The sequence below is a fragment of the Phaseolus vulgaris genome, chromosome 10, assembly GCF_000499845.2.
Source record: "Phaseolus vulgaris cultivar G19833 chromosome 10, P. vulgaris v2.0, whole genome shotgun sequence".
Lineage (NCBI taxonomy): Eukaryota > Viridiplantae > Streptophyta > Magnoliopsida > Fabales > Fabaceae > Phaseolus > Phaseolus vulgaris.
In genome coordinates this window covers 41,917,559-41,939,830 of record NC_023750.2, presented here as the reverse complement: position 1 = coordinate 41,939,830, position 22,272 = coordinate 41,917,559, and the positions used below count along the sequence as shown (strand labels likewise).

The following is a 22,272-nucleotide window of genomic DNA, read 5'->3' as shown; positions in this document are numbered from 1 at the left end:
CACATTTGGAGTATTGTTCTTTTTGAACTCGAAGCTCCATCATCATTTGGTTGTCTTTTAAAGGCGTCTTGGGGTTAAGGGTGTAATGTGATTTAAATTGTTTTACTCCTAAGCAATGCAGTACTATTGAGCATACTGGAATAAGCTCTCTCGTTGAGAGGGGATTTGGAACCATTTATCTATCATCTAGTAAGGGAATGAGGGTTTATCTTTGGAACCACTTTTATATTAGAACCATTTATCCATCCTCTAGTTGAGGGTTAAGGAAACGAAGGTTCATCTTTGGAACCACTTTTATATTCTCACAAACCGCACCAATGTTCCAACTTCAGGTCCATTAATATAATATTTTAATGATCAATCACCGCATTCAATGTAATATCCGTTTTGAAGCTTGTAGTTCCATCATGATATTATCCTAAAAAAACGTATTAAAGAATTAAAAAAGAAAGATGTATTTAAATTATTTTTAGCTTAACTCGTATAGGATTATTGAACATAAGACAAATCTAAATCTTTACATGATTCTAAGCCCAAAACAATTATATCCAAATTCGGAACAAATATAATTTCAGCATTTTCTGATTTGAAAGAAAAAATAAAATAAAAACATTAAAAAAAAAAAAGTCGTGCACTCCGTACAAAACTTTTAGAAAGAAAAAAAAAACACCTGAAAGTCATGTCTTCCTTTCTGATTAAAATGAACAAAACAAGGTTATGACCATGGCAGTAAATATTTAAAAGTCTGCCCATTTCGGTAGTTTAGAAAGAAATCTGCACCACTTTTGTAAATTTTCCATCATCATAAAACTGACACCAAACTTATTTACAGCCAGGAACTTATCTATGGAATGATTCAAATAAAAATGACATCAAAATGGGGGTTTTGTCTTCATTCTTCGATATGGCTCTTTGAGGTCTTCGTAAGCTGAAGCCAAACTCAATCTTTTCTCTTCAAGTTCTTCTAATTGTTTGGTTCTTTGAACAACAGAAGTGGAGATACACTTCACTGATTCAAGTGTTTCGTTCTTCTTGGTTTGTTTTTCTGAGTATAAAACCTCAAGTGTTGACCTCTCATTTTCCAAGCCTTCATTTTCTTGTTGAAATTTCTTCATAGCTTCATGGATTTCCCTTTGTCTCTTTTGGAGGTTTTCCATATTAGACTTACTAGTTGAGATGGTGGTGTCAAACTGTTGAACTTTCAGTTTAGAATCTTGAAGTTTGTTATACAAGTCTCTCTTCTCAGATGCCAGTTTTGCTTGTTCATCCTCGGTTAACATCTTATCCTGAGAAATTTTGGAAGCTTTATTGTATAGCTCTATAAATTTTTCTAAACCCTCATTTTGCTCTTCTGTAATTTCTCTACGATAAGTGTTAAGCTTGTGTAGTGATTCTTCAATTTGTTGCCGATAGGAGTGGTCTGGAAGTTTCTTTAGCAACGATGTTGAGAACACTAAGGTTCGGAACTCATTGAGGACGGTTGTAGCATCATTTGCTTGAGCTTCCTTTTGAACACAAGTTTCTGATTGTTTCAGTGAAGGAGATAGCTCATTAGAAAGCAAGTCAAGGATTGCAAATGGATTTTCATCCAACTGTTGGAGGCAATTCTCTAGGTCCAAGGATGAGCATTTAATAACAAATTTCTCTGTATCATGAGTTTCTACAACTTGCTTATTCGATTCTTCTAACCTATCATGCAAGTCCTCAGAGTCCCCTTCGGAAGAGGCTTGAAGTGATGTGCTCTGTGAATGTTCATTGGCTACCTGTGAAATCGGAGAGTCCAGGTTTCACAAAGTTAAATACTTCAATGGGAATACTAATAATGCACTCTCTTTATTATTACCCAAAATTTATAGAAATAATTGTTTAGGTAAAAAGGCATAACAGATATTCCTTCACAAGGATATCAGCCTCTTGTTATTAAAGATCACTTCGAAGGGACTATAAACAAGTGTTTAAAAAGGAGAAATGATTTGAACTTTGTGGATAAAACAAGGTCAGTTGTTGGAGCTGGAAATTTTTTATGCATGTATAAATCGTCAGGTTGGTTTCATAAGGAATCTGTGAAACTGCATTGAAATCAAGCCTTGATGGACCTTCTTTTGATCTTTGCACCAGAACATGCTTCTGTTATCAATCAGTGCTGTGCCATTTTGTTTTGGAAAGTTTTATTGAGATCCATTTTAGTTAGCCAAAAATTCACCTCAGATTGCTTATATTGCAAATATCAATTATCATTATACATGTATTCACCTTGTGCTGCTAATCTTGGACATTTCATATACCTAAGTTTTTCTTTGTAAAGAAAACGTTACTGTTACGTTTTGTATTTTTAACACTTTCAAATAATGTGATAAAATTTGCAAAAATAAAGATACTTACAATTTCTGTAGACTTTGTTGATTTTTCTTTGGGACCTCTTTTAGCAGTTGTCTTGGTTGCACTGCAAGCACAGTATTCAATGCTCTCTTCGACACCAGAAAAATAGTCTTTACTCCCTCTGTTGTCTTTAACTGATTCTAGTTCAACCATCACTACTATCTTAGATTATGTGACTTAGCGCAGAAGAAAAATGTAGGAAAAAAGAATGAATTGAACAAGAAAATAAACCAAAAAGACAGATGCACATTTAGAAGTATTCAGTGAATACCTTGTATATAAACTTCTCTTAACTTTTATATAAGGAGATAACATCATATACCATTTCTATTAACTAATTAAAAAACAGGTAGTAGATGTAATTTCGTGGAACTTCAGATTGTGTAATTACCTTAGAAAATATCACTCATCAACATAAAGTTCGTGTGGCTGTTAAAGAATGATAGTATAAATTTTACTAAGTAATAGTGTATATAGATTAAGTTCCATACTTGAGTTGTCTTCTGACTCTTTATATTCTGTGTTTGGTTGTTGTGACTCAATAATGAGGTCATGTAAATTAGCTTCATGTTCAGCTGTTGCTCTTCTATTTCCCTTGCTTTTGACCTGCACAAGCACAACCTAATCATCATATTAACAAACGACAAAGTTTGTGAAATTTTACTTTTTCTATACAAAGTTTGTCGAAATATAAGAACTCTTGGCTAACCGCATTCGTAGTATTCTGCCTACAATCTGTGCCAGAATCAGTTTTGACTTCCTTGTGGGTAGAGTTGATAATCTCTTCCACAGCAGAATAATGGTTTTTCCTCTCATTATCTTCTTCACCTGAATCTTGATCAACCATCTTTGAGACTAATTCTGTACCTGCTGAAGACAAGAAGAATGATAAATTGCCAAAATAATAAATTGACCAATGATGTATGAAGAGGATATGGATCTCCTGCAATTGAAAAGTTAACTGCATGAGGTGCAGTTCCATCTTTCACAAGTAAAAATATAAATTAATAGCTGAGATTCATACAATTCAAAAAAGAAGTGCAAGTGAAGACATGATACCATTTACAAAATGTTTGTTGAGTGCATGGTAACTAGTAATAATAGTATTGAAAAATCATATATGGAATTTTGGACAGTTCAAGTGAGAATATAATTTTGAAAACTTTAAGAAAAATGAATGAAGTGATAAAACATTGCACTGTATCATCACAATTTACAATGGATAGTTATGAGTAGTTATAAGCTATGTAGCATAGACACAGACACTTCGACAAGTGTAATCTCTAAAATGTAGGATACAGGGACACAAATTTATATATTATATCATCATGAACTATATAAATTGACAATCAAGATTTATGTGAATAAGTATGATTGGGTTTTTTCTTTGTGGCAGAATATGTTTTCATTTGCTGGTTCAAAATGATTTGTTCCTTATTTCTATAATCATAATAAAAACTTATACGATAAATTTGAGTTTTTAGGAAACTATTGTATTTGTACTTTTTAAAATTGTATTGAAACCGTGTTAGAATTGTTAGAGACCCAAAAAATATTATTTGAATTTGATACTTCACTGATATACCGATACGTGTGTCCGACACGAACACATCATTTAAAAGGCGTGTCCGAGCTTCATATAAGAGTAATGAGTTGCATACCAACTATACTATGAGAGGAGCTGTGTTCACTCAAGTCCCCTTGTTGATTCCCTATCTGATTTCTCATGCCATTGTTTTCCTCTTCAGCAGATCGTTCAATTGATGTTAAGGTTATCCTTTGTCCTGTGCTATCAACTCCACTCTCTTCACTAAGTTCTTCTTCTTATCCGAATCCCAGTCCAACTCTCCTAAAACACTAAGCAGTTCTGAAACACCTATAACTCCAACACCACACTCTTTAATACACATGAAGCCATCAACTTCCCCCTTATCATTTGTAACACAGAACTCAAAACAAACACTTGGCTCATTATATTTGAAAATGCCATCACAGTGGAATGGATCATACCATACATAAACATGATCTGTGTTCAATCCCTCAATATCACTAGATACCCATGATTCCCTTGTATTTTCTCTTAAGTGGCGTTTACATATAATCCTAGTGGCATGCTTCTTCGTTTCACCAGATGGAGAAAGAACCACAGAGTAAATGAAGCCCCTCAAGTTGGAAAGTTTGGGAAGGTCAATGGTAATGAAGCACTCAGTGCTCCAATATTTGATCTGGTGTGGGACCCTGCTTCCTGGTACACAAAGTTCAACACTGTTATAACTGTAGCCGTGGAGGTCATGGGATTTTCTCACCATGTTGTCAAATGCAGCAGACACCATTATTAACTGTACGCTCTCCATAAGAAGTTTGCATGAATGTTCATCCAATTTCAAGCTGTTCTTGAATGTAATGAATCTGGTACTTCCCCACATCGCTTCTGCTAAATTGACTAAGTTTGACACTGTCACCAATGATGTGCAGTTAATGGCACCCAAGTAATTGATGCTGGATGGAAGCTTTGGCAGATGCAGAAGCTGGTTACAATTCTCCAGGGACAAAATTCTCAAATATCCAAAATTCTTAATGGTTTCAGGCAACGTTCTCATACTGCATTCATCTAGATTTAGCATGTACAAATATTTGATGGAAGGTAGTTTGTAGTTAATCAAATCCTTCACAAGTAGTCCACTATCAACTAGCTTCATCTTCTTGAGATATGTCAAGCAAAATGACTCCTCCAAAGGACAACGCTTTCGCCTTACTGATGTGCCTGACATTTGGATTCCTCTGTTGTTCATATTCGATATTTTAAGTAAATCTAATGACACTGCAAATTCCTCCAGATTTAAGCAGCCATTGACACTGATCTTCTCTAGAGATTTTAAACGCTTTTCACCTTTGACACTCTTGAGTTTTGTACACCCATCCAGTATCAAAGTAACAAGTGTGGCCGAGGATAAAACAGATGGGTGAAGATACCGCAAACTTTCAACACATGAGAGATTCACCCATTTAAGTCTTGGTGCCTTGGACAAATCTGGAAGCTCTTTAAACTGTTTGCATTCACTTAGGTCAATTCCCTCTAAATTATCTAGTTCCTGTGAACAATTCAAAAGCAGGCATCACAAAGGAAAATGCTCAAAAAAGTTTTAAAATGTGTACATACATATCATTTTTTTGTTACCTGGATTCCCTTCCAAAGTTGTTTTACTTTGCTATGTGGCATGTGAATCTCGACAAGAAGCTTTGCAGAAAAAGGTGATGGAAGAGACTCAAAAGGGTATCCAATCCACTCAATGTACCTCAGTTTATCAGAAAATGGGTCAAGAGTTGCAGGAAGGTCAAGGTATGTATTACTAGAACTCTCACCTGAGGAGTTATAGAATTTCAGAAATCTCAAGGTTTTCATCTTTGTAAATGTGTCAGAATGCAAAGGTAAATTTTTAACTTTAGACAAATCCAGTTCTATTCCTTGAATTGCATCAGTTCCCTGACAAACACCAAAGAAGTAAACAATATCAAATTAGCTACAACTATCTGTCTTGTAAAAAGCCAGCAGATTATTGGTTTACCTTGTTTTCTTTAATCACTTCACGAGCTTCATTATCCTTCAAGCGACTACGTCTGCCAGGATCTGCTGTACATTCTTGACGTACAATCTCCAAACCCATTTGTTGCAGCAAATCATGCATTTGTATTATGTTTGTATATGAAATTGTTAACAAAGCTTTGTCTGCTAGAACTTCTATTCCACTAGTTGCTTCAAAACCACAGGCATCCAGTATCCTTATGACATTATCTTTCTGTTTTTCTTTGAAAAAAAACACAATGTCTAGAAACATATTCTTTTCTAGATCATGTAATGCAGTGTAGCTCACTTCTAACACTTTCTGAATTCTCTCGTTAGGATACAAGCTGAGTTTTCTTATAGTACTTTGCCAAAAATTGATTCCTTTTGAACGAAGATATGAACCCAAAACTTTAAGAGCTAGTGGAATGCCACCGGCATATTCAACTGCACTTTCTGAGAGACTCTCATAACCTCGTTCAGGATAACTTTTCTTAAAGGCTTCTGAGCAAAAAAGCTTTAGAGATTCTGTTTTCTTCCATTCCTGAACATGGTATATCGCATCAACCCTTCCAACAAGCAATTGTCTATCTCTTGTTGTTATAACAAGTTTACTATCGCTGTGCCGGTCTTCAAACTCTCCACATAAATACTCCAATAGCTCTAAACTATCCATGTCAACATCATCAAGTACAATGAAAACCTTTCTACTACTGAGTCTCCTCATATGAAACGATGATCCTATGACATTTGTTGCGGAAACTTCTTTCTTCAATAGTGTAGAGAAAAGTTTATCCAGCAAATATTCTCTTGCATTGGCCACAAAGCAGACATGGTCATATTGGGGAAAGTGTTCAGCAAACAAAACTTTAGCAATGGTAGACTTACCAATTCCACCCATACCCCAAATTCCTATGACCCTACATGATTTTAGTAACACTTCTACATTTCTGCAATTTTCTTCATTTCCAACAAGGCCCTTTAATTCACTACGGCATCGCAGATGAAGCTTTTGCAATATATCATTGACAACATTCTCAATGACATGAGACTCGTCCCTAACATAAAATATGAAACAAACCACCAAAGGGAAATATTAACGATATGCTTTGAATCTAACAAGGGAAAGTGAATAACTTCATCAATAATGAACAAATTTGTAAAAAAGTGAAAGTTTTCAGCAATCACTCGTATAAGGGTAGACATTATAATATTGTTCAAACATTTAAAAGAAGACAATATAATGTACAAGAGGTTAAGGTTGTCAAAAAAATTAAAGATTTTGGTGTAGATTCTCAAGAAAAAAAAAGGGCATTGAACCAAGATCAAGAAAAAGATAGAAAAAACTGGTATAATTCACCCAAAAGTGTATCCTAAGAAGTGGACTTTAAGCTTCTGAAATGTCCTTATATCTAAATCACGACTCTGATACCGTATTAAGAAGTGAATTTGAAGCTTAACTCAATATAAAATTGACTTATAAGGTGAGTTTTGTTCCCACTTATATACTACGAGATGTCTTTATATGAGATCTCCAACCTGAATCAATCAAAGATAACAATTTAGTGGGTGCAACTTTTTACAAAAACAGCATGAAATATCTTCAAAAGTTCTGTTCAAGTACAAACATAACAAACTTGTGAAAAACAAAAACTGGGAAAGTGGAAGAGAAAGAGTGAAAGAACAAGACATTAGTGTATGAAGTTGAGAAAGAAGTGGAAGAGATGAAACAGTAGAGAAAGTTACTTGCTTACCTATGTGTCCGGGAGTCCCATCCAGATATATTGGCAGCTTCAGTGAGAGCAGCTTTCCACTTTGGAACTTTCTCTTCGTTGGATTCCAACAGCTCCTCCAATGCCTTCTCATAACTACCCTTCTGATTCCTTATGTCTGATGGATCCACGTTATAAAAGACAGGTATAACTACCAAACCCAGTTGTTTTCTGCATTCAAGAATTTTCACTAGCTCTTGCAAACACCATTTGGAAGAAGCATAGCTTTCGGAGAAAACAACAATTGAAACATGCGAGTCCTGGATTGCTTTGGCAAGTGCTGGCCAGACATCTTCTCCTCTGTCGAGCAGGCAATCTATGTAGGCTCCGATTGAGTTATCTTTGAGAGCTTTGTAAAGATGGCTGATGAAGCTGCTTCGTGTGTCCTCTCCTCTAAAGCTCACAAACACGTCGTGCTTTTTCATGAAGGAACTCATTTCGCCATTGCCAATGCAAACAAGGAACAATCGAATCAAACTCTTCTTTTGCTTGACTTCAGTTTGTTGATTTCATTAAGTTCCAATATGTTAAGTGGTCATTCATTAAGTTCTTCTATTACCAGAAGTATTGAATATTACATTCAATTATATTATTCCTTAATCTTTGTCTAGCAACCGTGTCGGTAATAGAATATGCAGCCAAATTTGACAGAGTTGTGAAATTTTATTTGAAATTTATTTTTCTAAGCAATTGTGTTGAATTTAGCTATTGGATTATTACTCGGTCCACTTCATTTCTACTGTAGTATAACTGATCCAACACGTATTCATTTCTCCCCCTTAATGATTGGTTCATTGAAAATCAATGATTTTGATATATTGGATTACAAGGTACAATTCTTTGAATTTAAGAGTGTATAAAATTCTGCACGGAGAAGTTTGGTCCAAGTTTGTCAGGTAAGAATTGGAATGGAGAATTGGTTAACGCCTTTGTAAAACAATCTGCAACCTGATCATGTGAAGGCACATATCGAATTTCGAGGTCTTTCCTTAACACCATGTCTCTAACTAAATGAACATCTGTTTCAATATGCTTTGTTCGAGCATGATGCACATGATTGGAAGCAAGAGCAACTGCACTTAAATTATCTACCCACACAATTGGTCTTGAAGACAAAGAAAAAGAAATTTCTCTGAGAAGAGAAGTGATCCAACACATTTCTGCTGCAAGATAAGCTAAAGACCTGTACTCAGATTCGGTACTTGACCTGGCTACAACATGCTGCTGTTTAGAAGACCAAGAAATTAATGTGTTCTTCAACCTATCAAACCAAGCACAGGAGTTGACACAGCTTTAGTATTGAGGAAACCATTAGCAAAGGAGAATTCTTTTTCATTAAACAATACATGCCTTGAAGTGTAAATTTTTCCAGTAGAGTTAAGACATTTATAACCTTTGAAGAGTTCACTGTACCCTAAACACACACTTAGTGGAGTGAAATTATTGAAATTTATGACTCTGGTATGGTCTAAGACAAGGAAAACAACTGCATCCAAAAAGTTTTCAGAGAAGAGTAATCAGGAATTTTGTCAAAAAGTTTCTGCATTAGGGAGATACCATGAATAATAGAAGTAGGTAATTTATTAATTAGATATACAACACTTTCAAAGACTTGCTACTATTTCAGAAGCATTTTAGCTTGAGCTAGAAGGATTAAACCAATTTCTACGATGTGCCTATGTCTTCTTTCTGCTCTACCATTTTGAACCGAGGTATATGGCCATGTGTGTTTAAAGATAATTCCTGAGTTTTCAACTATTTTCAAGAATGACAAGTACTCAGTTCCAATATCTGAATAAATTTGTTTTATTTTTGTTTCAAACTAATTTTCAACAAGAGTTTTGAAATGATTGAAGGCATGAACAACATAACTTTCGACTTTAAGAGGGTAAATTCAGGTAAAGCGACTAAAGTCATCAACAAAATGAATATAGAAACGGTATCCAGATGTTGAGAGTGTTGGTGCAGGTCCTCAAAGATCAGTGTGGACTAAATCTAAAACATGTTTTGCTTGAGAGTGAGACTCTTTAAAAGGTAAGGCATGTGATTTTCCAAACTGAAAAGTATCACAGAAACTAATGTTATTAACAACAAAACTAGTTTAAAACTTGGGACAAGACTCTGAGACGAGTGGCCTAATCTCCTATGTCATGCATCTGCTTTTGAAGGGCTTGACAAACTTGAAGAAAAGAAACAATTCTAAAATTTTGAGAATTATTTGAGGGAGGTGCAGCTGCAATCTTCTACAAACCATCTTCAAGCTTCCCTTTCCTTTGAGCATCACCAAACTTGTCCACTTGTTCTTCTCAAAACAGTCAAAAGAGTTAAAAACAATATTTACTTTATTATCAGTCACCAACTGAGACACACTTAGCAAATTCTTAGTAATCTTAGGCACATACAACACATTATTAAGAGACAGATCTTGTAACTTTGCATTAACTATATGACTATTGCCAAGTTTGCTTCCATTTGCTACAATAAGAGACTTCTTATCATTATAAAACCTTTCTTATGTGATAGATTTTGCAGATTGTTGGTAACATGATGGCTAGCTCTGGTGTTTGCATACCATGAAGGATCTTCAACCACCACAGAATTAACCATTAATGCATTTAAGGCTTGGTTGTTGGATGAGTCTGGCATGAAAGTACAATCAAGTTTGTTCCAGCGGATTGAAGGTGACCTCCTTTATCACATAGTTGACACACATGTTTATTACAAATTTGTAACTAATAAGCAGTTTCAACTCCATAAAATAGTAAATGGATATACTTAAATTTGTATGTGAATTTTTGTTTTATACTAACATTGAAACTTAAATTAGGCTTGGGATTATGGTTTGAATGTAATTCTTTGATAGGTTTGAATGTAATTCTTTGATAGGCTTGGGATTATGGTCCGTCAAATTTTGTTTAGGAATTCATATCCTTTCATTACAAGACAATCGTGAAATAGAAACCCAATTTTTAGATACCAAAATAATTAGTTGCAATAGTAACTAAATTAGAGATCATTCTAGAAACTAAAATGGTTTTTAAATTAGTTTTTATTGTTAAATAGTTTCTAGATTGGTATCTAATTAGTAACTAAAATTTTTGCTACCAAATTTAGAAACTAAATAATTGGTAGTTAAAACTTTGGTTGCTAATTAGATACTAATTTAGAAACTATTTAAAAATAATAGAAACTAATTTAGAAACCATTATTTTTTAGTTTATAAAATAGTCTCTAATTTAGTTATTATTTCAACTAATTATGTTGGTCTCTAAACATTGGTTTATATTTCATGATTGTCTTGCAGTGAAAGGATATAAATTCCTAAATTTGTAATATGTACCACTAGAGATAGTATAAGTGTTTTATATTAAATTTGTAATATATGAATGAAACTTTGTAATATATGAATGAAACTTAATTTTTCATTTGAGATGTATTAATATAGTATTAATTGTTTTATGTATATTAATTGAGTATAGAAAATGTATTTCTAAATGAGATATGTTGACATCTTTCATAAAAAGTGATATGTACATATATCATATAAGCCATTTTGTATTGAGATAAATTCAGAAATGGATCATAGTTGGATTATTTTATAGTAATTTGTATGTTAGTATTCATTTGTTTATGACGTGTGTATTAACAATTATTTTGATTATTTAGAATTTTAAATGAATTATCTAACGAGTAGGTAACACAAATGTGTATTGTTCTTGGAGACCCATTTAATACGAAAATTAGAAAATAAAAAGAGAAGAAACCCAAAAATACATTCAAATATGACTTCTATGCTTACTTTAACATTTATTCATTTCATTAAGTCAATTAAAATTAGTAGATTTACTAAAAAAAAATCATTAAATAAGAATAAATTGTAATTTTAGAGAGAACAAATAATAATTGTTATATTGACCAAATTAGATATTGTTTGAGAGACTAAAAAATTAGTAGTATTAAATTGGTTTTTATCATTGATAAATAGATTCTAAATTGATATATAATTAGCTACCAAGATTTTAACCACCAATTTAAAAATTAATTTTTTAATATGTAAAATAATATCTAATTTAATCAATATAACAACTAATTATTTTTTGTCTTTAAAATTTATTTCTATTTAATAATTTTTTAGTCGCATTATTACTATAACCAAATTATAAATTATACGGACATCATTCACAATTCAAGATTAGTTTGCCTAAAAATATTATTTTTTAATTATTGATCTTCAAGGCATTAATTATATTTTATTTTTAACTTATTAACCATTACTAAAAAAATTATTAAATAAAAATTCATTTTAGAAAATAAAATAAATAGTTTCTATAAAGTAATTTTTATTATTAATAAAAATTTATAAATTATTTTTTAAACTGATATTTAATTAATTATTCAGATTTTAGCTACAGAATCTAAAGTGATGGATAGTTTTGGTAACTGATTTATTAATAATATATTAATAATTATTTAATTTATAAAATAATATCTAATTTAATAAATATAGTAACTAATTATCTTATGTTTTTAAAATTAATTTTTATTTAATAAGTAATAAATGTTTTCACTATACAATGAAAAACATACAAGTAAAAATAATTAATTATAACAAATATATGTAATTTCTATTTTTTGATATGGTCCTAAATTTAATTCAATTATATAAATAATTAATAAATATAATACTTGATTTTAGGGTATCAAAGAACCTAAAAGCTATGATTATAATTATTATATCATATATTAAATATGACTCACCGTGATAGGTAATATTATAAATTCTGGAGAGCAAGTAACGTAAAGTTATTATTTTAACAACTTACATATACTTTTATACGATATTTATACTTTATTTTATACTGCAAGTATTTAGAGAAATAAAATTATTAACTAACAATTGGCCATATCATAAATAAATGAATAACCAAATTTTTAAAAATTATGAATATATATATATATAATATTACTTTAATTTTTTTAAATAGAATTAGACCATTTAAGTTTGTCCATTGTAACTTTAGTATTTATTTATGTTTGTTACAAAATTTAAATTACACTTCACTTATAAGGAAAAAAATTGCAATCTATGAATATTTCACAAAATTTTACATAATTATATATATATATACTATATTTATTATTTTGTGAATAATTGAACATCAATTATATACAAAATTAAGAATTTTACGTATCCTCAATTACAACACCAATAAACGTTTATTTAATATGATATTTAAGATACATAAATCATATCATAAATCAATTATAGGTTATCATAAATCAATTATAGGTTACTAACAGTTATATATTATTATTATAAAAATAATTTATATCTCATAATTACTGTTTAATGTTCTTTAATGGTCAGAATTTAAGAAGATCTATAAATAGATAACTCCCATGTAATATTTTATTTTTAATTTTTAATACTTGACTCAAGTATTCATACTCTATTATATCTTATACTCATAAATATCTTATATTTTTATTCTCTTAAGCATCAGAGAGAGTCTGTATGTGAACCTTCCATTTCTTTCGATGATCAGACGCATAAAGTTCGATTTATAGAAAAGCCTTCTCTTTCTCAACTCAAAACTCTACCAATCTATTTCTGGTAAGAATAATATATATTTAGACAATTTAAATTGTTGTTTTTCCATTGTAAATTTAGTATTTACTTATGTTTGTTTCTCAAAATTTAAATTATACTTCACCTATGGAAATAATTTATTTTGAAATCTAATAATACTCCAAATTTTTTACATAATTAAATATATATATATATATTATATTTATTATTTTGTGAATATAATTCAACATTATATACTTAACCAAGGTATTATATCACAAGTCAACATCCTTTTCTCTTTTTTCTATCATTTGTGCTGCAAAGAAACAAAAGATCATGGGAACCATAAAATGTTTCTATCAACTCTTCAAATAAGTTCAAAACAACCATCATCTTTAATTTCTCAATAAACTTTTACACTAATTTCATATTCACTGTTCTACTCTTTATCTTTTCTTTTCATTACAAATTAAAAAATAAATTAATCATATATATTACTTCTAAAAGTAGGTTATCAAGTGATTGACACCTTAAACAATTTTTATTTATTTTTCATTTTCATCCTTTGCAATAATAAAATGGTAAAATCAAAGAGTGGCTAAATTGAGAGTACTAAAGAAAATAATACAAAAGAAAAGGCTTAAAGGAGAGAGAGAAAAAGAAGAATATAGAAACTTTTCTCTTATATTTGAAGGGGTAAGTGTATTTAAATCATGAAAATGACTTATTTGGTATATAATTTTCTATTTCAATCAATATTTATTTTTTGAAAATTTTAATTGTCGTTTTGTTTTTACCTAATAACAATACTAAGTATAAATATAATAATTTAGAAGTCATTACTTGAATAAAATATAAATTATAATAATTTAGAAGTCTTAATATTTTTAAAGACAAGTTAAAAAAAATACAATTAGATTTAATATGTGACTAAATACTAAAAAATTATAATTTTATTCATATATACTCTAAAAAAATACTAAATAATATAATTTACAACTTAAATTACTCATTTTTTTATTGTCTCATTCTTTGAATAATGCTTTTAATTTTCATAATTGATTATTAGCTGTTGTTATGATTTGTTTTTTTGGGTTGACGTGAATGGTAATGCCTACAACTCTTATTTTAAAATTTATAACGTGGGCTATTATTTCTAATTGAAAAAAAGGTATATAATTATTTTTAAATGGAAACTTTCATTTTAAATATATATAATAAATAGCAAGTGTCATTTATTTATTTTCCTTATTTGTTTATTATCTCCTTATTTTGTAATCTCTGCTGTAAGAATAACTACACTTTTTTCATTTTGGTCAAACTATGCAAATTATTCTTAATTTTTTAGGATATATTGCAGTTAGTGGCAGAAGCATATTATAGAAAAAAAAAGTTGCATTCAGTGGCTGCCACGTAGGATTACATACATTGTTCTTCATAATTCACAATTTAAATTAGAATTTAGACATAATAAATTATATATATATATATATATAAATATAAATATAAATATTAGAAAACAAAAAAGAAAAATGAAAACCTTATATTTTTCCATTCTATTTGTAACCCAAATCCAAAAAAAGTTAAAAGGTAAAAAAAGGGGAAAAAAAGAGAGAGAAAGAGTGCGTGTGCGATGTGGGACTCTCTCTTTCTCTTTCTCTGTTTTTTCTTTGTCCATAAACTAAAACCCTGTCTTTTCTCTCTCTAAACTTTTTTTTTTCTTCTCTCTTTGGATTTCATTCACTATTTTCTCTCTCTCTCTCTTCATTTTGTCTCCTTCCATGATCTGCAACGAACAACACGCGTAGCGTGACTCTGCTTCCTCTTTCCTTTCGCATTTTACGGCATTGTTACGTTCGTTGCACAGCATGAACGGGCCCCTCCCGTTCGGTGTGTGTGCTTTCCTCTCTGTCATGTTGAATTTCTTTTTTTCGAGAAACTGGATTTCTTTTTGTATTCGATTTGGTGGATTTGGTTGCACTCAATCTTCAATTAGCTGGCATTGTTGTTCAATATTGTCCACGCCTCTAGCTGGATCATTATTCTCGTTAGCCAAATTTTGAAACACAAGATAAAATAAAGTGAAACGTGATCCACGTTGCTTTTTTGAATGCATTTTGTTTTCTTCAGACGCTGTTTAGCTCGTCGATTTGAATTCTCGGATTTCTCATGCCTGAGGAAACGAACGAGTGTGTTGCAGGATCTCCGGTTTCTTTGCTCTTTTTTTTATTGATATTATTCTTGTCTTAATTTTTAGTTTTTTTTAAAAAATAATAATTATGACGTCGGAGAATCTCGTGGATTTGAATTTGAATTTGAATTTAACTTGGAATGTTTGTAGCTTTGTGGTTTCACGTTTTATTGTTTGCGTGTATTGGATTTCTTGTTCTTGGGATTGGTTTCTTGCACTTTTGATTTTAATTTGTTGTATGTGTGGATTTGGTTGTATGCATGGAATGATCAGTGTTTATGTTGTCTTAGTGAATAATTCTGGGTTGTGTATGTGTTGGTAGGTTTTAAGAGAAGAAATTGAGAAGAAGGGGCAGGTTGATGGTTCAACAGATTTGTTTGTGTGTACTTGTTGGGAATGTGTTAAGTTAAATAGAACTCTACATTGAGCTGAATTCTGTTAAATGGCACGGGGGAGGATAAGGGCGAGGCTCCGGAGGAGCAATCTCTACACATTTGGTTGCCTTAAGCCTTCTACCGTTGAGGAGGAACCTCATCCACTTCAGGGTCCCGGGTTCTCGCGTACTGTGTATTGCAATCAGCCTCTTTTCCATGAAAAGAAGCCTCTATATTACTGCAAGAATGATATATCCACGACCAAGTACAATATTCTTACGTTTTTCCCCAAGGCACTCTTTGAACAATTCCGCAGGGTTGCTAATATATACTTCCTTTTGGCTGCGTGTCTCTCGGCCTCTCCAATTTCACCTTTCAGCCCACTCAGCATGATTGCTCCTTTGGCATTTGTTGTGGGGCTCAGTATGGCAAAGGAAGCATTGGAAGATTCTCGGAGGTTCGTTCAGGATGTCAAAATTAATCGTCGAAAGGTTAATCGTCATAAAAGCGATGGTAATTTTGGTCCAAGGTCGTGGCAGAACATTATGGTTGGGGATGTGCTAAAAGTACCAAAGGATCAGTTTTTTCCAGCTGATTTGCTTCTGTTGTCATCGAGTTATGAGGATGGGATATGCTATGTGGAGACTATGAATTTAGACGGTGAGACCAACTTGAAGGTGAAAAGATCTTTGGAGTCTACCTTGGGTCTAGACAGTGACGAAGTTTTTAAAGATTTCACTGGAACAATACGTTGTGAAGATCCAAACCCGAATCTTTATACATTTGTTGGAAACTTAGAGTATGAGCGCCAGATTTATCCTCTTGATCCTAGTCAAATTCTTCTCCGAGATTCTAAGCTCAGGAACACTGATTACATCTATGGGGTGGCCATTTTCACTGGTCATGATAGCAAAGTCATGCAAAATTCTACAAAATCTCCTTCAAAACGAAGCACAATAGAAAAGAAGATGGACTATATCATATACACCCTCTTCACTGTCCTAATTTTGATATCTGTTATTAGTTCCATAGGATTTGTCATCAAGACTAAGTTCCAAACCCCAAATTGGTGGTATTTACGGCCGGACAATATTGAATACCAGTATGATCCCAAGAAAATTGGAGTAGCTGGAATGAGTCATCTGATTACTGCGCTTATTCTTTATGGATATTTGATACCCATCTCACTTTATGTTTCCATCGAGGTTGTAAAGGTTTTACAGGCTACCTTCATCAACCAAGACATTCAGATGTATGATGACGATACTGGAACTCCAGCTGATGCACGGACATCAAATTTGAATGAAGAGTTGGGTCAGGTAGATACTATCCTGTCAGATAAAACTGGAACTTTGACCTGCAATCAGATGGACTTTTTGAAGTGCTCTATTGCTGGTACTGCATATGGTGTGCGCTCCAGTGAAGTTGAAGTTGCTGCAGCAAAGCAGATGGCTTCTGACATTGAGGACCAGGATTCAGATCTCTCCAATTTCCCCCTGCCAAAGGCTAAAGTGCGAGTTTCATGGGATGATGTTAAAAAGGATGAAGAAATTGGACTGGAGGCTGTTGTTACTTCCAAAGTAGATGATGATCAAAGGGCTGCCATAAAGGGATTTGGTTTTGAAGATGACCGTCTCATGAACTGTAATTGGTTGAAAGAGGCCAATGCTGATGACCTTTTGATGTTCTTCCGAATCCTAGCAGTTTGCCACACTGCCATTCCTGAGCAGAATGAGGAGACCGGTGTTTATACATATGAAGCTGAGTCACCCGACGAAGGGTCTTTTCTTGTAGCAGCACGGGAATTTGGCTTTGAGTTTTGCAGAAGGACTCAGTCAAGTATTTTCGTACGTGAAAAGTTTTCTGCTTCTAGACAAGTGGTTGAAAGGTCAGTACTCCCGAAAACTCTTATGTTCTTCTACTTCCCCCTCCAGGTCAGCCTGAATCAGAGGAGTTCCAAAATTTGCTTTTACTAAATCTTTCAAACGATTTTCCCCCTACTTATGTACTTTTGGGTGAATTCCACAGAGAGTACAAGCTTTTGAATCTGCTGGATTTTACTAGTAAAAGAAAACGAATGTCAGTGATTGTGCGTGATGAGGAGGGCATTATCTTTCTTATGTGCAAAGGGGCTGACAGGTTAGTTTTCAGAATCTGTTATTCTTGCCTAGTTTCTATGGTTTCATTACTGGCAGCTGGACTTGTCGTTGTTAATGACCAATAGGACCTATATCTCGAAATTTACATTAGATTTAGGAAATCGGAATCACATTGAAGCCTGTGAATTTTAATATTGTTTACCACTAAAATGCACCTTGCATTGGAATAATCACCGCAATTTCCTGCTTCCAAAAGAAAGAAGCCACTAAAATGCACCTCACATCCACATGAATGCTCTTAGATATTTTCAACATCTCTCTTTAAACTCTGACATCCCTTCTTTTATTGCTTGGTTATGCAGCATCATATTTGATCGCATGTCAAAGAATGGAAAAATGTATTTAGAGGCTACTACCAAACATCTAAATGATTACGGAGAAGCTGGTTTGAGAACACTAGCCCTGGCTTATAGAAAGCTTGATGAGGAAGAATATAAGGCTTGGAACAATGAATTTCAGAAAGCCAAAGCATCTGTTGGGGCTGAAAGAGATTCAATGCTTGAGCGAGTATCAGATATGATGGAAAAAGAGTTGATTCTTGTTGGGGCTACTGCTGTCGAAGACAAACTGCAGAAAGGGGTGGGCCCTGTCATTCTTTACAGTCAATATTTCTTTTCCTCTACAAATATTCAACCGAATTCAATTTTTTGTTCTCTGCAGGTTCCCCAATGTATTGATAATCTTGCTCAAGCTGGTCTTAAAATCTGGGTGTTGACAGGGGATAAGATGGAAACTGCAATCAACATTGGGTCTGTCTACCATAAATCATTTGACCTTGTCAAATTATTTCATTTCTGTTCTAATAATTAAGGTTTATCTTGTTCAATAATGCCTCTGCAAAAATGCATGATGAAATTGTTTTGTTTCTGTGGTACAGATTTTCTTGCAGTTTGCTTCGACAGGGCATGAAGCAGATCTGTATAACTACTCCGGTTACAGATACTGTAACCACTGATGTCAATCAGGTACCTTTTGTCATTGAGAAAGGGTAGAGTTTACTTTATGGACTTGAGTTTCATCTGATGTTAGGCCTAGTTCTTTTGTTTAACACCCCAGGCCATCAAGGATAACATCTCGAACCAACTCACCAATGCTTCCCAAATGATAAAACTGGAGAAGGATCCTCATGCTGCATTTGCATTAATTATTGATGGAAAAACTCTGACATATACTTTAGAAGATGATATGAAGCACCAATTTTTGGGATTGGCAGTTGATTGTGCATCCGTCATCTGTTGTCGTGTGTCTCCCAAGCAAAAGGCACTGGTAGGACTTTTTACCTTTTCAATTGTGATTTTTAGGTTTTCATACAATACTCTGCCACATTTATGCCGTTCCTTATTGGGGTTAAATTTGTGCATGACTACTCGCATGGATCCACCTTAGCTTGTTTGGAAAAATTAGATCCAATTAAATTTAGATGGATCCATGAGTTCAGTTGTGCACAATAGTCATTGCATCAGTTGGTAGCGTTTTCTAATCTTTCTTGATGTATCAACTGTGAAAAATAATCTTGTGAATTGTTTGATGATGTCCACCTTCGTCTTTTGGTGTCAGGTAACAAGGTTAGTGAAACAAGGTACTGGGAAGACTACTCTAGCTATAGGTGATGGTGCAAATGATGTCGGGATGATTCAAGAAGCAGATATTGGTGTTGGAATCAGTGGGGTTGAAGGTATGCAGGTCAGTGGCTTACAGGACAGGTTCTTTAAGCACAATGATGTCATTAAACTATCAATGTGAATGATGGTTTGATTTTAACATTTATTGCAAGTTGTAATGCTGTATGTTGTGTTTTAGAAACAAAACCAAATTATAGTTTTATGTTATTTTAATACTTTAAAAATAACACGGATTAGAGAGAGAGAAGCTCTTGTGTATTTTTTGCATGTTTTGATTCTATTTTCGAGCTAGACTATGGACCAGGCTTCTTGTTAATTCTTCCTATTAGGACTTGTGATTAGTGCTTATCTAATGCAGTAGAGAAGTGGAATTCTCTTTGCATTTTAGTAATAACTTCAACATTAATTTCTTCTATAAACTGAGGAAAAGGTTACACTCGCTATGCTAATAGTTGTTTGTAGACTCATTTCTTCTATAAAATGAACAAAAGGTGACACTTAATGTGAAACTTATCTAGCACTAAGCAATTTTTTAGTCTTTTTATTCATTTTATATAATAATATGGTTATGTTTGAATTCTAATCGTATTTAAAAGTTAAAATTTTCAATGTTCACGTGGGCAATGAGTTGCAAGCCTTTGCTTTGTGCTGTTCATTCAGAAGATACTACAAGCACTAGATATCCTTACTAAGGTTTCTTATCAATTAATTATTATATGTTAATTTTAAGTATGTGCGAATACTAACTTGGTTCATTGTGACAAGTTTTTGGTTCTGACTTCTGAATATGGGCTGAAATAGGGATTATCAACTATTTAAATGTACAAATTTGTTGTTGTATTGTAATTTGTGGGAGATATTTTTAATTGGCAACTTTGTTTGATTTCGAAATGATGTTTACACCATTAATCTCGTGTAGAATATAGTTTGGTCAGAAACTATAATTGGTCCATGTACACTCGTTAATTGTCTTTTTCATATATGCAAGACAACAAAATGTACATTATGTTTATATTTAGAATCTTGTAAAATTTCTGCAAGTTGTAGACTGAAGCCTGCAACTTCCTTCCAGGCAGTGATGGCTAGTGACTTTGCAATTGCCCAATTTCGATTTCTAGAGAGGCTTCTGGTTGTCCATGGACACTGGTGTTACAAGAGAATTGCGCAAATGGTAATTCATTAATAATCAGCTTAATCATTATTCTCACATGTTGGAAGTCTTGTCTTCAATTTCTTGTGTGCTATACATTGCATGGATAGAGAATCATGGAATAGTTTTAGTAATTTGTATGTTACCATTCTGAATTGGTTCCTGTATTTCTTTCCTAAAGTGTTATGTTAATGCCTGCAGATATGTTATTTCTTCTACAAGAATATTGCATTTGGCCTCACCATCTTCTATTTTGAGGCTTTCACAGGCTTCTCTGGTCAATCAGTTTATGATGACTGGTATATGATATTGTTCAATGTTGTTCTGACATCATTACCTGTTATTTCACTCGGTGTTTTTGAACAAGATGTTCCATCAGAAGTTTGTTTACAGGTTTGTTCTCTTGAAACGTCTTCTATGTGTTTCTTAGATAGTATAATAATAGAACTTACCAATGAGCCTGTTGGTTGGTTGTGCCTTCCAGTTTCCTGCACTGTATCAACAAGGACCCAGGAATTTATTCTTTGACTGGTATAGAATATTGGGATGGATGGGCAATGGTCTCTATTCCTCCCTCATCATCTTTTTTCTCGTCGTCACCATCTTCTACGACCAAGCATTTCGTAGTGATGGCCAGGTAGCCGACATGGCTGTTGTTGGGACCACTATGTTCACTTGCATCGTCTGGGCTGTCAACTGTCAGATTGCGTTGACAATGAGCCACTTTACATGGATTCAGCACCTGTTTGTATGGGGAAGCATATCCACTTGGTACATCTTTCTCTTGTTGTATGGAATGCTTTCACCAGAATATTCCAAGAGTGCCTACCAAATACTCGCTGAAGCTCTTGGTCCTGCTCCTAATTATTGGATAACAACCCTTTTAGTTACAGTTGCTTGCAATCTTCCTTATTTTGTCCACATATCCTTCCAAAGATGTTTCCATCCCATGGATCATCACATTATCCAAGAAATCAAGTACTACAAAAAGGACATTGAAGACCAACACATGTGGACAAGGGAGCGTTCTAAAGCCAGACAGGAAACCAAGATTGGTTTCACCGCAAGAGTGGAAGCAAAGATCAGGCAACTCAAGGGAAGGCTGCAGAAGAAGCAATCTACCATGACTATTTCGGCCCCATCGTGACACTATACATAATTTAACAGTTTTGGGTATTTTTAGGGTTCCTCATTAAATGGGGTGAATTAAAGCCCCCATTCACTACAGAAAAATATGGAAGTTGCTGCTGTATGTAACATATTTACGTAGAAGTCTCAGTGTGTAATTCTCTTACAACGTGGTTATGATTCAATTGACCACGAAGAAATGAAACAGATAAGTTGTACTATTAGTATTTTTCCCCCCTTCTTTTGAGCTTAAGGGTTTTTAATAGGTATATTTGGTTAGAACATCGAATCCCCAAATTTTCTTCCAAAATGGATGAAGTCCATTCTGTATTCATTATACTATTCAAATTCTTTGCATTGACTGTA

General features: G+C 33.1%; 1 protein-coding gene and 1 pseudogene across 4 annotated transcripts; one reads left to right on the top strand and one right to left on the bottom strand.

Moving 5' to 3' along the window:
• Positions 1 to 755: 755 nt before the first annotated feature.
• LOC137819339 (putative disease resistance protein At4g11170) lies at positions 756 to 8,226 on the bottom strand (annotated as a pseudogene).
• A 6,818-nt stretch (positions 8,227 to 15,044) lies between these two features.
• Positions 15,045 to 22,272, top strand: LOC137818386 (probable phospholipid-transporting ATPase 4). Of its 4 annotated transcripts, none has more exons than XM_068621789.1 (11): positions 15,045 to 15,174; positions 15,796 to 17,735; positions 17,876 to 17,986; positions 18,309 to 18,585; positions 18,667 to 18,755; positions 18,884 to 18,971; positions 19,063 to 19,272; positions 19,564 to 19,689; positions 20,701 to 20,799; positions 20,980 to 21,171; positions 21,263 to 22,272. In XM_068621789.1, the coding sequence occupies exons 2-11, from the start codon at positions 15,916 to 15,918 to the stop codon at positions 21,923 to 21,925; spliced, it is 3,675 nt and encodes a 1,224-aa protein (XP_068477890.1). In that variant the 5' UTR covers positions 15,045 to 15,174; positions 15,796 to 15,915; the 3' UTR covers positions 21,926 to 22,272. The 4 variants fall into 4 exon arrangements, with proteins under 4 accessions (XP_068477890.1, XP_068477888.1, XP_068477889.1 ...); XM_068621787.1 differs by having other exon boundaries at positions 19,042 to 19,272; XM_068621788.1 differs by lacking the exon at positions 15,045 to 15,174 and adding an exon at positions 15,193 to 15,471.

Coding starts and splice junctions, on each gene's coding strand:
- LOC137818386 (XM_068621787.1), top strand. CDS start 15,916: ATGGCACGGGGGAGGATAAGGGCGAGGCTCCGGAGGAGCAATCTCTAC. Junction 18,586..18,666: donor AAGACAAACTGCAGAAAGGG/GTGGGCCCTGTC, acceptor TGTTCTCTGCAG/GTTCCCCAATGTATTGATAA. Junction 18,972..19,041: donor TAACCACTGATGTCAATCAG/GTACCTTTTGTC, acceptor TGTTAGGCCTAG/TTCTTTTGTTTAACACCCCA.